The sequence below is a fragment of the Pelodiscus sinensis genome, chromosome 4 (genome assembly GCF_049634645.1).
Source record: "Pelodiscus sinensis isolate JC-2024 chromosome 4, ASM4963464v1, whole genome shotgun sequence".
NCBI lineage: Eukaryota > Metazoa > Chordata > Testudines > Trionychidae > Pelodiscus > Pelodiscus sinensis.
In genome coordinates this window covers 51,554,706-51,568,051 of record NC_134714.1, presented here as the reverse complement: position 1 = coordinate 51,568,051, position 13,346 = coordinate 51,554,706, and the positions used below count along the sequence as shown (strand labels likewise).

The following is a 13,346-nucleotide window of genomic DNA, read 5'->3' as shown; positions in this document are numbered from 1 at the left end:
AACTTAAAATTCCTAAATCAATTCCATCTCTTTCCTCCAAATTACTTTTCAGTTCACCCTTTCTCATCACTCAACAATGTTCAAGCATCTTATCTCTGCCTACAAATTCCTGTTTTATTTGCTTTTGTATCAGTTTTCATCACCAGCCATATACCTTCTGCTTTACCTTATTTCAGGGGTGTCCAAACTTTTTTCAAAGAGGGCCAGATTTGATGAAGTGAACATGCGTGAGGGCCGACCATTTTGCCTGACATTCTTTGAACCATTAAAATTAAATGCAAATTAACTATTTTATGCAAAGTTTATTGCAAACGGCATACTTTTCATTTCGTCACATGGATGACAAATCTAAACAGGTGTTAAATCACTCTGCCTTTCATATCTGAAGGCCAAATGAAAAAAAAATCCAGGAAGCTGAAATATGTCAGGAACATTGTAAAGTACATTACATATTATTGGTAATAAAGGTTGTCTGTCAACTTTTAAGTTCAAAAGATATGAACAGGAACATAACACCAAGTATACATGTTGTGTCCAAATATATTTATAACTGATTTAGACCAACTGACATTAACTGAGATTTTACAATGTATTCATCTCAATACATATGGATTCGTTGGGAGCCATAAAAGATAGATCTTGCCAAATTACCTGTGGGGCCGTATTAAACCGGAACACGGGCCGCAATTGGCCCGCGGGCCGGACTTTGGACATGCCTGCCTTATTTAGTCTACTTGTTGCGTTCTTTCATAAATGTCTCAGTATTCTCATCCACAGTTCCCATCAGTATGGAACTTTTCTGAGCTGAGCAACACGGCCCCTCCCCTCTCCACATTTAAATTCCTCTGGAAAACCTTTTATGTTATACTACCTATTGGAAATATACTTGACTTAAACTGACAAAATTGTAAAGATGTAGCTAAATACAATGCTGACTTATTCTATTTATATATACACTACTTTGTAATTGTCTTACTTTGTAGTTCTGTTGAGCATGCTTTTCCGTTTTTTTGTCTGGAAAGCCTCTGGCACAGCGGTTCCCAACCTTTTCCAGATGGGGACCCATTTTGACAATTCAAGAAGACTTGGTGACCCAAGGCAATTAAAAAATGGAGGGCAGAGCTACCTGGGGAGACATTTGGTGACCCTTTTGAAATGTAACAGCGACCCATCTTTGGGTCCCAACCCATAGGTTGGGAAACCCTGCTCTAGTACACTATGGGCACTACTGCAAACAAAAAAGATCTAGGCAGATACTTAACAAAAATATGGCTAAATGTTTTTTACAGAACAGTCCCAGCTTTTGGAAAGTGGTGAGGTTATCAGATATTGCATCTTCCAAAATACGATTTGGAAATAACAGCCAGAGGACTTTATAAAAGCTGAGCCATGGATCACAGAAAGTAGTGAAGGGGATACTGACTGTGAAAATTGGTTTGCTTAAAATGTTACATAGCCTCTTTAAAAAAAGGATATCCTGAAATGGGGACTAGCATTCTAATCACTCCATTCAGAATTCGGCCTGATCTATACACTAAACAGTTAAGTTGATGTGTCTGCACTACAGCCTTGTCCTGCCAATGTGAGTGCCCTACTACGTTGTTATAACTCCACCTCCATGAGAGGCATAGGACTGGTGTCAATGTAGTTAGGATGATGTGATTCTTGTACAAATACTGTGATATTTGCCTGAGTTGTTAGCCATGAAATTGACAAGAAAGACCTACATCTAGAGCACAGCTGCTTTCTTCCCCCTCCCCTCCGCCCCCGATCCTTGGAGAGCCGTGTGTCTAGAGCCCACTCTCGTAGGGAGCTGTAGTGAGAAGCCCAGGAAAGTGGGCCCTGTTCCTGGCTGGGAATGGGAAGACAAGAAGCTCTCAGTTCTCCAGACTGCACCTCTTGGATCACTGGAAGTACGCCAGTGGTGTCTGTCAGGTGACCTAATATAAGTCAACGTAAGTTTTTAGTGTAGTCATACCCTTAGTGTGAACTGGGAGTGAACCTTTTTTGCAAGAGGATACTGTGCAAACCAAGGAGATAACTATGCATCATTTAACTAGAGTACAGTAAATAATATGGGATTTGTGTTTAGGTTGGTGGATCAGACTTACTGCTGAATAGCCTTCGTTTTTATTTCTGTCGTTCCTCTGATAATTCTAAATACAGTATATTTTTTTCTTTTAGTAAATGGGAAATCAAACGCTGTCAGTGTTGTGGTTCCTGTGGAACTCATTTGGCCTGTTCTCCAATGCAGTCATGGGAAGAAAACTGGGAATGTATGGAATGCAGAAGTATCTTCGCTAAGTCAGGTAATATGAAATGCTGAGACATTACTTACTTTGATTTTTTTTTTTTTAACATTTGTCTTGGGGTAACTTGACACGAGTATATTTTTCAGAAAAATAATGGGGATTTAATTATACAGGGTATTATCAAAACCAGAAAAAACGCTCCTTGACTAACTCAGAAAAAATAGATGTTACTGGTCGTTTGTTGGAAGAGCCCTCTCCCAAGTGCCCCAGACAATCACCTGGATCCCAGCACAGCTTTCATCTCAGGTGTGTAATGTTGCATGGGGAGGAAGCAGCTGCTTGAAAAACTTAGAGTGATTTATAATATGAAATAGAAGAGAGAATTTGTTTTATGAAGTCTGTTTATCATCCTGCAACAAATACTTTCTTTACTGAATTGCACAATTATGCATCCATATTTGAGTAAAGTAGTCAGTTGTGGTACGTGTTTCATGAATTGACCATAAGATTCTAGTATTAGTTCACAAACCAGAGGCTGGTATGCAAATTTGTCTTTTTTTTAGAGTTAATAATCCTTTCGATGAGCATTAAATTATATTCCTCCACAAAAACATTGTTAAAAGAAACGTAAATATTTAAGTTAGGGACATTTTTAGCTGATCGGTATTTCACATACGTTTTAATACTACAATGGAAAATTAGCTCTTAAAATATATACAGAATTTCTTTACTAATAAAGTAATATGTCATAGTTCCATTGCAAAATTAAAATAAATGCAACTGATATGGTTCTCGTAGCAACTGAAATATTAGTTTATAAGGGCTTGTAGCTCAAAAATATGGGACTGCTTTTATTACTTTTGAATGTATAAAGTGCTTTCATTTACTCTTTAGGCAGTTCTAAGAATCTCTTGCCTGCAGTATGTCATGATATTTTGTCTGCTTGTTTTCTAAACAATTAATGAAAGCACTTATAAAGATCAGACAGGCTGGAGGAATATGTTTTGTTTTCAAATGGATTCATGTGAATCCCACTATACGGGCACACATGCCTTATCAGATTCTTTTGCCTAGCAGTGTCCATTAAGGTCATACATGTCCCTTGAGCTGTCATAAAATCATAGAGGATTAGGGTTGGAAGAGACCTTAGGAGGTCATCTAGTCCAGCCCCCTGCTCAAAGCAGGACCAACCCAAACTAAATCATTACTGCTAGGACTTTGTCAGGCCTGGCCTTCGAAACTATGGAGATTCCACCATGTACATAGGCAACCCATACCAGTGCTTCACCACTGTATTAGTGAAATAGTTTTTCCTAATATCCAACCTAGACCTCTCCCACTTCAGCTTGAGACCATTGTTCCTTGTTCTGTCATATGCCACCATTGAGAAGAGCCTAGCTCCATCCTCTTTGTAACTCCCCTTCAGATAGCTGAAGGGTGCTATCAAATCTGCCCTCTTTCCTCTCTTCTGCAAACTAAATAAGACCAGTTCTATCAGCCTCTTATCATAAGTCACATTTTTGTGACTAATCATTTTTGTTGCCCTCCACTGAACTGTCTCTAATTTGTCCATATCCTTTCTGCAGAGGGAGGTCCAAAACTGGACATGGTACACTAGTGTGGCCTCGCCAATGCTGAATAGAAGGGATTAATCACTTCCCTTGATCTCCTAGCAAAGCTCCTATTAATGCAGCCCACTATTCCATTAGGCTCCTTGGCAACAAGGGCACACTGCTGACTCCTCGTATCCAGCTTCTCCATTACTATAATCCCCAGGTTAATGCAGAACTGCCTCTTAGCCAGTTGGTCCCCAATCTGTAGCAGTGCATGGGATTCTTGCATCATAAGTGCAGGACTCTGCATTTGTCCTTGTTGAACCTCCTCAGATTTCTTTTGGCCCAATCCTCCAACTTGTCTTGGTCACTCTGAACCCTATCCCTATCCTCCAGCTTATCTATCTTTCCACCCATTTTAGTGTCATCTGCAAATATGTTGTGTGCCATACAAGGGTATGAAGGGCAAAATGTCCACAATTCACCATTAGTTCCCACTTACCACCAATGGCAATGAGATGAAACCTGGGCTGGTTACACTGAGGAGTTATGAAGGCTTCTGACAAATGGAGGTGCCGTTGACACCTTGTAGATAGCACAGGACATATTGGCTTTACCAGTGCTGATGGCACTAGCGTTGGTGGTGTCATGGTTCTAGGGCAACCTCACATTTGGATCTTTTCAGGCATCTTTTAGGCAGCCCAGTTCCCTGACTAAGGGATCATCCCACCAGTGGACCCTTGCTCAAAGCACCGGGCCTTAGACATTGGGAGGCAGACTTTGCGAATGCCCTTTTAGTCCCCAAATTATGGGTGTCAAAGGCAGTACTCAGTGATGCTTGCTGGATCCATGGAGCAGACCTACTGAGGCGTACACTCTTTGGCATGGGCACTGAGATGGGTCCCCTGCATCTCTGAGGCCTTGGCATTGTTCCCAGGATCATTCAGATAAACAATGTCATAGGTCACAGTTGCACCAGGACTGGTCCTCTCTCACACAACTCCTGGTGGTCTCAACAGTCCTCAGGCCGCCAGACTCACTTGGACTCTTAGTCTCGCTCAGGGTTGTGGGCTCCCATCGCCAATCTGTCTGCCCCAGTGTTCTCAGAGGTCCCGCGGCAGACTCACCCTGCACAAAAGGATCCTCATCAGCTTGCAGTACTTAGTTTCCCACATGATGGTATCTAACGCCCTCCCTCTCCTGGTCGTTGGCAATGGGGCATGAGACCTCCGAAGCTGGCACAGAATAGGACTCCTTGCCACTGGGTCAGGCACCGGATGCCAACAGTGATGCCCCTCCCTTTGGCACCTCATCTCCTAGCATGGCTACAGGGATGGTGGTTGGTATCTACCTATCCCTGAAATCTGTGTGTGTTTACACTGACTGCCCAGCTGATGTTGGGGGTGTCTATAATATCATCAACTTTGGTGTTCTGGCCTTCCCAAGTAGGTACAGGCCTTTGAGGAGGAAATCTAGTAGATCAATAACTCGCCTCACAGGAACAAGGACAGAACTCATGACACTGGCATCGTCCTTCCCATATGATGCTATTGTGTGTTCCTCTTATCCAGTACCACAAGACTATAAAAAACGGCACCAGGAATTCCTTCAAAGGGTCTCCTTTAACTTGGATCTGCATGCAGAGGAACTCGAGGAGACAGCGGATGCCCTATTTGATGTATTCAATTTCATTGTGCCCTCCAAGATGGCTTTATCCCCTGAATGAGGAGTTTTTGAAAATCTCTACTATCTTCGGGCAAATTCCTTTGTCCTTGCTTCCCTTTTCTAAGAGGGCTGAATAGAAATACTTTGTGCCTTCAAAGGGTCATGAATACCTTTATACTTACCAAGCCCCTAACTCCTTGATGGTAGATGCAGTCAACCAGGATGATGTCAAAGAACAAAGACTCCAAGAGACAAGATTTGTTCAGGCAAAAAAAAATTATTAGTAAATTATTAGTCTTCCAGCCTCCATTTGTGGCTGGTGAATCACTGAACCCTCTTTGGCAACTATGATTTTAATATGAGTAGGACCATGGTGAAGTTTGAGGAATCGTTTCCTGAAGACTCCAGAGAGGAGTTTAAAGCAATTCTCGAGGAGGCATCAGACATGATAGATTCTGTAATGCATGATAGCATCAGCCATATCTATGCATCTGTTTGCTCCTGTCAGCAGAGACGTAGCAATACCTGCAGAGCTTCTTTTTTATGGGCATGCTCAGAGCAGTCTGGTTGGTCTGCGGGGTCTGCCTGCTGCATCTGTCAGACAGATTAATGTGAGTCTTTGAACAACAGAGCCTCAATGTTCTACATGAGTAGGCAAGAAGGAATGCATTCGTCGGCTCTATGCCAAGAGGCGCAGCCACAACATCCTTCTGGAAGTAGGTCACCTCTGGAGCCCAAAATGTCCTGGCAGATCACCTTACCATGGACTTCTGTCACTATGAGTGGTCAGTCCCTTCAAAGATGGCCCATTTGATCTTCCAGAGATAGGGTCTTCTCTTCGTACACAAGAGGCAGCACCATCAGTTCTGCTCCTAACCATGGCAGGGCAGGAGTTCCCTCTCAGACACCTTATTTCTATCGTAGTTCAAGGATCTGATGTATGTGTTTCTACCAATTCCTCTATCAGCCGGGTCCTAGTAAGGACCAAGAGAGACAAAGCCTAGGTTATCATGAGTACTCCAACATGGCCTTGCCAATGCTTGTTCAGCACTCTCATGAACATGGAGCTGTATCTTCCCTGGCCCCTTTCCAACAGGTTGGATCTGCTGCTGAAGGACTGCGGATGGGACCAGCACCCCAACTTCCAAGTCCTTGCACCTCTCACTGTGAATGCTCCATGGCTTACCCAGCGGGAATGCACCTGTTGGGTGGAGAGCCAGTAGGCCCTTCAGGGAAGCAGGAAGCTATCCGTGAGACTTACCTAGCCAAGTGGACATGGTTCTCTCACTGGGCATCAGATCACAGCATCTTCTCATGCTCTCCAGTGAAATCCTTTCTGGACTACCTGCTATGGTTCAGAAACCAAGGTCTGGAGCATCTTGCAGCCGTCTCCGCATTCCACAAGCAGATACAGGGGCAGACCGTGTTCTCCCATGACATGACAGTCAGATTCCTAAAAGGTCTTGAATGGTTCTACCCATAGATACAAGACCCTGGCCTGAAATGGGACATGACCCTGGTCCTCTCCGGATTCACTGAGCCTCCCTTTCAGTTGCTGGGATCCTGCTCTCTTTCCTACTTGTTCTGGAAGGGTTCCTATCTGGTGGTTGGGACATCAGTGAAACGAGTTGGAGATCAAGGCTCTGACCTCAGAATGGCACTGTAAAAAATGAAAGTTGCATTTCTAGGGACAGATTTTCACCCCCCCACCCCCCCTTTCCTAGTGCTGAATGGTCATGGTAATGTGGTTGTGCCCACAAAAGCTTATGATACCATCTACATGTTTTGTTAGTCTTTAAGGTACTGCTAGAATATTTGTTGTTTAAATTTTTCCAGTTACAGGCTAACACTGATACCCCTCTGAAGCTTTAGAGCATTTATAGAGTTCTACAACTATTAAATTATGTAAATGAGAGGAGAATCTGAGGAATGCAAGGTAAATCACTGATGACACAACTTACTGCAGTATCTTCTAGTCACTGAGGCAATCATTTGGTTTTACCCACAAAAACTTCTGCCCTAACAAATCTTATGCCACAGGACTCCTTGTTGTTTTTGAAAATTGTAGTATAAAACCAGCTAGATTATAGTAGTAGTTTATAGTAGTGTAGCATTCTTTAAATCACACTTAAGGTAAACAGATCTACTCTTATTCATTCATTTGAAAATATTTACGTTAACTTCAGAATGAAAATATTTTGTAATAGCTTTTCCTTTTCCAGATCAACAAAGATGTTGTGCCAGAACAGCTTGACTCCTTGTACGTTATTAGACCTCCCAGCATCTAATAAGATGGCTATGTCCATATCCCCCCTGATCAATTCCTCATCAAGGAGTCTATCAGTAAGAAGAATGTAAGTTTAATATTTTTTATATTGAACAAGACTCTCTAAATACCTTTTGTAACCATTCTTTAAGATGTCCATTCCATTGCCCATTCCATTATCCGTAACTCATGTCCATTCTATTACCCATATTCTTGTCCCTCTGTCAGAGTTGCCAGCAAGAAGAAACTGAGGGCATAGTCACCAGCACCTAATATACCAATGCATGAAAATGGCACTCAATGGGGTATCGCAGCTGATCCTATTAAATACTGCTCAGGCAAAAATCTCTGATGGCCACGCTCATGCTAGAATGAAATCAGCGTGAGCAACACATTTCAAAAAACAACATTTATGAAACATTGGAAACTTTTTTAGTGTAACTAAGAAATAATTGAAATGGAGGGGTTTTTTTAGTGTGATTTCTCCTCCTCCTCCTCCCCGCTTCCCCTCCCCCCACTCCCCAATATCAGTATGTGATTAAAGTGTTTATCTTTACTAGCTTCCAAAATATTCATATAACTTCCATCAGGACAATATATTCCAAGTCTGTGATCCTTTGTTGGGTTGACACTTGTCCAGGTTTTCCCTGAAATCATCCTTTTGAGGTAGCTGTCTTGAGAAATTTCCAAGTGTGTTTGGTATACATGACTAGTTGTCCAGTTTCAGGGGCTCAGGATCAGCTCAGATGAACTTTTTTTCCCTTTTTTGTACCACTGAGGTGACAGGGAATTATAGTCTCCAAGTAGGGCACATGATAGCAAAGTATCAGTCAAGCATAATGTGACTGCTTGCTGGAGAGTAGATAAAGGAAAATTCTTGGCTTGTTCTCAGGGGAACAGAAATTGAGAAAATGCCCTCAGAAGATTGTAAAGAAGAACTACCAAGAGGGAAGGGTCTAGTCTCTCTCTACCTCCCTGGTGGAAAGTGAGACAAGCCTCCATTACCCAGTATCTTGTATTACTTGGAGATTCTTTTGTTATTTAATAAAATCAGCCCTGAGAAAAGAGACATGGCACTAAACATGAATGTTTGGGCTTTATTTTGACTATTCCAGGTGGTGAATCTGCTTATTGGCTTGTAATGAGTGACAGAAACGTGCTAAAATGTCAGTATCCACAGATAGGGTGATGGATAAACTTTCTGATTCAGAAAACATCTGAGGTTTCTTGTACTATAATTGTCAATAGTCATATCCTGTATTTCATTCACAAATGTGTGTTTGTGTCTTGTAGGCAACTAAGAATACAAAAAAGAGAAGCTTCTAATATTTTGAGGGAATTAAAGTCACAGATTAATACAAAAACTACAAGACTGAACATCAACAGAGACGATATTTGGAGTAGTGCCTTAAAAGGATTCAGAGGGCGAAACTTCAATCCTGCAAACACTATGGAAATAAAATTCACAAATTGCAAGGATAAAACAGAGACATACACTTTTCATGGATCAAAGCATGAGTTTTTCCAGTTACTAATGCTTCATCTTAAGATCTCGTCATTATTTGAGGGCTCTTCCTCAAAGAACTTATCTCTTGATTCTCAGGGTAAATACAGCATGAATTTTACAATAAAACATAGTTCTGTCAAAAGTAATTTTCAATATAATAAACAACTGAAAAAATCCTATTAATTCTGATAAGATATGACCAGGAGCCCCACAAAATAGAATTAGAAGTGCACCAAACTAATTTTTCTTTACTCTTTTTAAAATGTATATTTTGGGGTGAGAACTGGGCAATAAAAAAAGTTGTCTGAGTTCTTTCCTACAGGTTGTTACCTCCCTTAACTAGGACTGTGGTCTAGCAGACCACGGATGTTCCTGGACCACAGAGCCCAGGTATAGGGAGGTCGGGCTGTGGGGCAGGAGCAGCAGGGTAGGCTGGCAACTCAGCCGGGAGCCTCGTAGGGATGGAGAGCGGGGCAGAGGAGCAGCAGGGAGTTCCAGCCCCTGTGGCTGAACAGTAGCAAGGGACCGACAGCGACAGCTGCAAAGCTCCGGCCGTAGAGCTTGGGGTCCAGCAATGGCAGCTGTGAAGTTACGGCTCCAGCTGTGGAGTTTGGAGGTGGCGGCAGTAGCCACAGAGCTCTGGACCTGGTGGTAGCCACAGAGCTCCAGCCTGGGAGGCCATGGCCATGCAGGCAGCAGCAGAGCTGGGCTGGAGTCCTAGCCGGGCGCAGCAGGGCAATACAACTCATGTTCAGATGGGCCTTTCCTCGTCTGGCAAACCCTCTTGTTCGGGACCTGTCAGGTCTCGAGAGTGCTAGACGAAGGAGGTCCAACCTGTATTGACTTGGTGTGACCAGAATATTTGATACAGGTCAGATCTCCCTTGTATGGCACCCTCAGGATCTGAGTGTTCCTGAACAACAGAGTTTGCCAGATGAGGGGAGGTTAAGGCTCCCCTACCCAGCTGTAGGCTCTGCTTCCGGCTAGGGCTGCACTCCCTGCTGTCTGCTGCTGTCTCCTTCCTCCATACCATACTAGGCCTGGCCAGGGCTACATCCCCCACTGTGCCAGCCCTGGACAGGGGCCGACCCCGCTGCCTCCAGCAGGGGTTGCACCTCCTCCCCCACAGCGCCAGCCCAGGTGGCATGCCCAGCTGACTCTAGCCCTGACTGGGGCTGAGTTCCCCACCGCCAGCCCTATCCAGGACTCCACTCCTGCTCCCCACAACCCCGGCCTAGGCTGGGTTCCTGTCCTCCAGCCCCGCTGGCTCCAGCCCTGACGGGCTGTGCTCCTTGCTGCCAGCCCTAGCCAGGGCTGTGCTCTCCATGGCATTTGCCTCACTGGGGCTGAACTCCCTACTACTAGCCCAGCCCAGGCTGTGCTTTTGAACCTGGACAGCCAGGGCTCTCTGATCCAACAATATTTGTGGTCCTGTAGGACCACGACTGTTACAGAATCAGTGTCCCGGGTTTTAAATGTTCAACGTGTAGTAATATTTCCATATGGATGTAGATTTACAATCAAACTTGAAACTTCTCTGGACCTGAGTAAATGGAACTTTTCTCAAACAGGTACCCTTTCTTCTTTTCACTTTCCCTTCCCTCTATTTCTCTTTCTCTCCCCTCCACTCTGTTTATTACTCCTCCACAGCTGTCTGAAGTGCTTCTTCCATGCCTCCGTACTGACAGCTGTGTAAGGGAGAGAAGGAAAGAGCACACCACTGTGATTGGGCTTGGCTTCAGTGGGGGCAGAATGATGGGGCAGGGAGCAAGTTCCTCCTTCATCTGGTCATTTCCATGAATTTTTGTCTATTTTCTGTCTCTGAGATGTGACCAACCTGATGGCTGTGCTCCTTGTGTTGAGAGAAACTTAATTACAGTATAAAAGTTTGTCTTGTATGCATATTAATATCAGAGGGTAGTGATAATTGTTGCAGATCACAGGTCATTATTAATTCAAATATACTTTATTTACAGCTATAAAAGAGAATTTATACTATGAAGCTGGCAAAATGATTGCAGTTTCTTTGGTTCACGGTGGTCCACCTCCTGGCTTCTTTTCCAAAACTCTCTTTAATTGTCTTGCTTATGGACCAGAGAATGTGAAACCAACAGAGGAAGATGTTGCAGATTCTGATGTAGCACAAACAATAAATATGGTAAATGAACTGTCACACCCATAGTGTTCTCTTGCTTTGGAGCCTTGATATGCTAGTTGGACTTAGACTTTGGATAGGCGTGTTTCTGGCAAGTATTGACAAATAGCATATGATTGATCAAATTCAGTGCATGATGATTCTTTTAACATAATCTGTATCTTGTTGGCAATACATATTCCTCAGCCAAAGATGCTCAGAAACTAACATGATAGGAGTCATAGAAGTACTTGCTAGGGAGAGATTATTGATTCCGGACTTCTGCCTTTTACATTTAATGATGAAATATATATAAAGCAAAAAAAAAAAACCAGTAATTGTTTTGTTTCCTATTGTAGATAAAATCATCAAGAACTCTGGCCCACTTACAATCTACAATAAGTGACTGCTATGAATATCTTACTGTTACTGGATGTTTAAGACCTATGACAACTTTGTCTGACAAGGATATGTTGGTGAACGACATACTGATCTATCATGTAATTAAGCGAGTTCTTTCACCTTTTGAAAGGTTTGTTTGGTTGTGAAAATTTAAAGTATTCATTTTTACTTTTTCTTAAACTATTGAGAAGTCTCATTGAAACTGCTATACTTAGTTGTGGAATAAGGAACTACTCGATGTAGGAGAGTAGTGTATGCAAATTTGTGTGTGCAGATTTTGTGTACAGTTGCATGTACGTTTTTGGGCATGGAACCATGCACGCTGAAAGTTAGGCTTTGCATTGCATTATCCATTTTTCTAAAGTTGTTTTGGGTAGCCAAATAAAGTTAATTATATTGGATTTCTACCCACCCAACTCCCCTCCCTTGAAACTTACTTTAGATTTTTATATACCTATCATATTCAGTTAAAACCAAAGTTTGAAACATAATCTGTCAACGTATAGTAGAAAATTCAGATTTGTAAACTTGTCAATCACTATAAACTTCTCTTATCTAGTAATAGCTTCAAAGAAAACGAGAGAGACCACTATGGAAGAAATTAAGGAAGCTCAATATTTAAGAATTATATAGCTTTTCCTAAAAGAATGAATCCCCTAAAGTTATAAATTTCTAAATATATTATTTTATAAAACCTAAGATGAACAGATGTCCCCTCAATTTTTTGAAAAAAATAAATTAAAAGCAAATATTCTCAGGCAGTCAAGGAACCTGAAAATGACAGATTTCATTGTGGTTTTTATTGTGCAAGCTAAGAGAGAGACAGAAAAAACCTTTCTACTTGTAATAGGATTCTCAAAACTGTTACATTTTAAACAATCTAAACTAGTGTTGGCAACATAGTGTTTTTCTAATTTAAATACAAGTGTTCATTAAAAAAATAACCTATTTCATAGACAAGAATCTCATAATTACAGAAAATGTGTATGTACCACAGAAACTATGTATGTACCATATTCCATAAAACAAAAGGTATTGTGAAACATTTTATGGCAAAATTTGTTCTGTAGAGACCTTCTAATGCCACCTGTTTTATTATTCCAGCTTTAGACAAGGTTTGAAAACTCTTGGTGTATTGGAAAAATTACAGTCTCATCCAGATGCATTCTCTAGCATATTATGTCACAAACCTGAGAGACTTTCAGCAAAAATTCTTGGTGATCTCTTCACAATCCATTGCGTATCAAATTTAAACAGAGAGAAAGGTGTTGATTTCTGGATGGGTTATTTACAAGATGTGGAAGGTAAGTAAACTCCGTTCTTCCACCATAGTCAATCCAGTTAGCCACAGGAATGTTTTTTTGGTTCAATCTTTGCTCTGCATCACCATCTCTGATTTTCCGCACTGAAAGAAAAATGTTATCTTTGTCTCTTAGTTCAGTTTATTTCTCTGCAAAACACTGATTCCTTGTTAATCGCTGTTCTTCACCAAAATGCCAATGTCTAAGTAATTTGTGAGTAACTGAGAATGACTGACTTGTATACCATTCAACGTTTTTTCTTTTAG

General features: G+C 41.9%; 1 protein-coding gene across 2 annotated transcripts in view; it reads left to right on the top strand.

Annotated features, from left to right (window-relative positions):
• Window positions 1-13,346, top strand: part of G2E3 (G2/M-phase specific E3 ubiquitin protein ligase) — a 63,670-nt gene that overhangs the window by 40,795 nt on the left and 9,529 nt on the right. Inside the window, exons 10-16 of one of the 2 annotated variants that reach the window (XM_075926988.1) lie at window positions 2,185-2,309; window positions 2,426-2,558; window positions 7,693-7,824; window positions 9,030-9,340; window positions 11,220-11,401; window positions 11,737-11,909; window positions 12,884-13,083. In XM_075926988.1, the coding sequence (XP_075783103.1) occupies window positions 2,185-2,309; window positions 2,426-2,558; window positions 7,693-7,824; window positions 9,030-9,340; window positions 11,220-11,401; window positions 11,737-11,909; window positions 12,884-13,083 (1,256 nt within the window). The remainder of the gene's footprint in view (window positions 1-2,184; window positions 2,310-2,425; window positions 2,559-7,692; window positions 7,825-9,029; window positions 9,341-11,219; window positions 11,402-11,736; window positions 11,910-12,883; window positions 13,084-13,346) is intronic. The other variant, XM_075926989.1, reaches the window with a different exon arrangement.